This window comes from Carlito syrichta, unplaced genomic scaffold, assembly GCF_000164805.1.
Source record: "Carlito syrichta isolate Samal-C Ts95f unplaced genomic scaffold, Tarsius_syrichta-2.0.1 Scaffold287668, whole genome shotgun sequence".
NCBI classification, from domain to species: Eukaryota; Metazoa; Chordata; class Mammalia; order Primates; family Tarsiidae; genus Carlito; species Carlito syrichta.
Genome location: NW_007231764.1, coordinates 45,438 through 49,486, shown reverse-complemented (window position 1 = coordinate 49,486; position 4,049 = coordinate 45,438). Strand labels below are relative to the sequence as shown.

The window sequence follows — 4,049 nt, the reverse complement described above, 5'->3', positions numbered from 1 at the left end:
ATCTAGGCGTGCTCTCCCTGCATGTGTGTGGTTGTGCCACTGGTACTGTCACGGACTCTGGAGACGGGTCGCCCACACAGTGCCCACCGACAAGGGCTACGCCCTCCCCTATGCCATCCTGCGTCTGGACCTGGCTGGCCGGAACCTGACCGATGACCTCAATAAGACCCTCAGGGAGCACACCACAGCTTCACCACCACAGCTGAGAGATCATGCCCAATACCAAAGACAGGCTGCACTGCGTTGCCCTGGACTTTGAGCAGGAGATGGCCACTGCCGTGTCCTCCTCCTCCTTCCTGGAGAAGAATGACACGCCGCCTGATCTGATGGCCAGGTGATCACCATTGGCAGCGAGCAGTTCCGGTGCCAAGAAGCACTGTTCCAGCCCTCCTTCCTACGCAAGGAATCCTACGAAACCCAAGAGACCACCTCAACTCCATCATGAAGTGTGACACAGACATCCACAAGGACCCACACGCTAAAACAGTGCTGTCTAGTGGCACCACCATGTACCCAGGCACTGCTGACAGGATGCAGACGGAGACCACTGCCCTGGCACCCAGCACCACAAAGACCAAGGTCGCTGCTGCCCTGAGCCAAGTGCTGAGTGTGGATCAGCAACGCCATCCTGGCCACCCTGCCACATTCCAGTGGATGTGGACCAGCAAGCAGGAGTGCGATGAGCCAGGGCCCCCCCATCATCTGCCGCAAATGCTTCCACCTGGGCTGCGAGCAGATGCCGGGCATTTGCTGTGTGAGCAAACTGGTAAATACGAGTCTGCCCTTGCAAACGCACACGCCTCACAAAACTGTATTAAGCCTTTGAAAAGAAATTTGTTCTCAAAGCTCTGTGATATCAGTACTGGATCGTAGAAATCGCTGCTGATTTTTGACCTTGTGTTCAAGTGAACTGTTCCCTTTGTATTTGTTTAATACCCTGGACATATCTTTGGTTTAAACCCTTAGTCACTTTGTGGCTGAGGTGATAATGTGCTTATGGAAAAGACGCCCATGGTTTGGTGAATCTGCATGACCAAGGGTCTTGATCTGTGCAAGGTATTAATGTGCCCAAGCTGAGTATTTCAGGATTTCTCTAGAGACTGGCAAGAGCTGACAGAAGTTGTCATTTCTGTCTTGCCAGCAGGTCTAACAGGGTTGGAAAAGTCATAGCCGTTTATTCATTCTTTCAATTTACATAAGGTTTTTGCACACAATTCTTAATTCTTTAAGAGATGACACTAGACTTTAGCTTTCTACTGCTATATGAGAACATCAGGCCCCTGCAACACGTCATTATGTAAGGAAAAATAAAGTGCTGCAGTAAACCAAAAAAAAAAAAAATCAGGCATGATGGCGCGCACCTATAGTTCCAGCTCCCTGGAGGGCTGAGGTGGAAGGATGGCCTGAGCCCGAAGGATCGCCTGGTCCCACCAAGTCAAGGCTGTGGGGGCCGTGAGCATGCCACTACACTCCAGCCTGGGTGGCAGAGTAAGACACCAGCTCAAAAAACAGGATGAGCAAAAAAATTAGATACTTAGATCAACTGGGCTTCATTAAAGCTAAAAGCTTTTGTGCATCAAAAGTCATTCTCAAGAGAGTGGAAAAGACAACCTACAGAATGGGAGACAATATTTGCAAGTCATAGATCTGATAGGATCTAGCTTCTAGAGTATATACCAACACTTGAAGCTCAACAATAGCAAGACAAACAACACAGTTAATCAATGAGCAAAGAACTTCAAGCCGGCTCGGTGGTTCAGCCTGTAATCCCAGCACTTTGGGAGGCTGAGGTGAGTGGATTGTCTGAGCCCGCGGGTTCGAGACCTGCCTGGGCAGGCAAGACCTCATCTCTATAATAAATCAAAAAATTAGCTGGGCGTGGTAGCGCATGCCTGTAATTCCGGCTACTCGGAAGGCTGAGGCGGAAGGATCACTGGAGTCCAGCAGGTTGAGGCTGCGGTGGCTGGGAGCAGCCACTGCACTCCAGTCTGGGCAACAGAGTGAGACTACAACTCAAAAAAAAAAAAAAAAATGGAAAACAGTGTTAGTGAAAACGTGGAAAAATTGGAGCCCTGTGCACTGTTGATGGAAATGTAAAATGGTACAGTGTCTTATAAAACAGTATGTGAGTTCCTCAAAAAGAGTTATCAGCAATTCTACTCCTAGATAAATACCCCCCAAAAATAAAAACAGGGACTAAAACAAATACTTGTACATGCATTCACAGGAGAACTATTCACAAGAGCAAAAAGGTGGTAACAACCCAAACACCATCAACATACAAATGGATCACAAATTGTGGTGCACACATCAGTGGAATATTATTTACCTATAAAAAGGAATGAAGTACTGATGCAAATACAATGTGAGTGAACCATGAAAATGGTATGCTAAGTGACCTAATTCTATCAAAATACACATTTTTTTTTTTAAAAGACATTATGCTAACTGCAAGAAGCTAGACACAAAAGGTCATCTGATTACATTTATATGAAACATCTAGAACATACAAATCTATAGAGACAGAAAGCAGGGCTGGAGGTAAAAGAAATGGGGAGTAACCACTTAGTGAGTACAGGATTTTCCTTTGAGGTAATCAAAATGTTTTAAAACCCAATAGAGACAGTGGGCTTATAATACTATGAATATACTAAATGCCAATGAACTGAACATTTTTTCACACAAATCTTCACACTACTACCGTTTTATTGTCCTTGTGACACATGCTTATAAAACACCACTTTTCCAGATCACCCCCACTGCAAACTGCAGAAAAGAGAACATCAGTGGGATAACTCACCCAAAAGTCCTCCCCTGAGCAGGATCTTCGACAGACAGTGCAGGTGGCAGAGGCAAATGTTCCATGAGCTTCAACCAGCTTTGAGGTTGGGATGCCAGACACTGAAATTCAAACCAAAGCTAGCTGTTGCTGCCTCCACACAAGTTCAAAAGCACAATTTCTGGGCTTGACAGGCTGCCTGGGAGGAGTCAAAACTCCTCAGTAAAGCCTCATATCCCCTCCTGTAAGACCTGTAATGATGCTCCACCAACCTGAACAAGGCATGAGGGTCAAGGGACTCCCAGGTGGAGCAAAATCATGGTTAAAACAAAGTCTGCCAAAACACAGTACTGTAAAAAAAAATCCTGATGTAAGTTCAAATACAACTATACTCAATGCCAGGTAGGACGTGGTAGCTCACCCCTGTAATCCCAGTGCTTTGAGATGCCAAGGCAGGAGATGATGTTGAGGTCAGAAGTCATGAGACCCCATCTCTACAAAAAATAAAACACTCAGCCAGGCACGGTGGTGCACACCTATAGTCCCAATGCCTCAGGAAGCTGAGGAAGGAGGATAGATGGCTTGAGTCCAACAGTTCAAGGCTATATTGAGCTCAGCCAGGGTGACACAGTGAGAACCTGTCTCAAAAAAAATACAGCTAAACTCAAACCCTAGTAACACACTTCTCATAATGCCAGATACCAAGGAAGTATGAGGATGCAGACATCATGAATCTTAAAAGTGGCTTGGAAAACAGACAAAAAGAGACCTCTTGTACAGGCTGTCCGTTACCACCCTCTGGCTCTGAAAGGCTGTGGCGGGCAGAGGCAAGGGGCCAGCTGCAGGCGGCTTCCCATCTCCTGTCACTGTCCCAGCTCAGCAGTGCTGAGGCCAAAGCGAGGCACTCCCATGGCCCACCAGGCCTGCCCTGCTGTGTCTCTGGTAGAAGAAACCACCTCCCGGGGGCAACCAATGCTGTTTCTGGGGCTCCACGTTGTGAAATCCTTCTAGCAAGAAAACACATTCCTAGAGTTGAGCTGACTACACTTCTTAAATGACCGCCCATCTACAGACTGGCTGAGCTACTGCTGGCTCACTGAGAGGTGACTGTCCCAGTGGCTGTGTCACTGTATGTAAGCAAAAGGCCCCACCAAGTGCTTCTTTAAGATGCACAGGCAAGCCGGGCTTGGTGGCTCAGCCTGTAATCCCATGCCTTTGGGAGGCTGAGGTGAGTGGATTGCCTGAGCCCGCGGGTTAAAGACCCGCCTGG

The 4,049-nt window shown here is 47.5% G+C and overlaps 1 protein-coding gene across 2 annotated transcripts in view; it reads right to left on the bottom strand.

Moving 5' to 3' along the window:
- Positions 1 to 2,599: 2,599 nt before the first annotated feature.
- LOC103254939 (NAD-dependent protein deacetylase sirtuin-3, mitochondrial) overlaps positions 2,600 to 4,049 on the bottom strand; it is a 4,789-nt gene continuing 3,339 nt past the window's right edge. For both annotated transcript variants that reach the window (XM_008052914.2, XM_021709909.1), the window contains one exon: positions 2,600 to 2,901. In XM_008052914.2, coding sequence (XP_008051105.1) covers positions 2,690 to 2,901 — 212 coding nt within the window. In that variant the 3' untranslated portion in view covers positions 2,600 to 2,689. The remainder of the gene's footprint in view (positions 2,902 to 4,049) is intronic.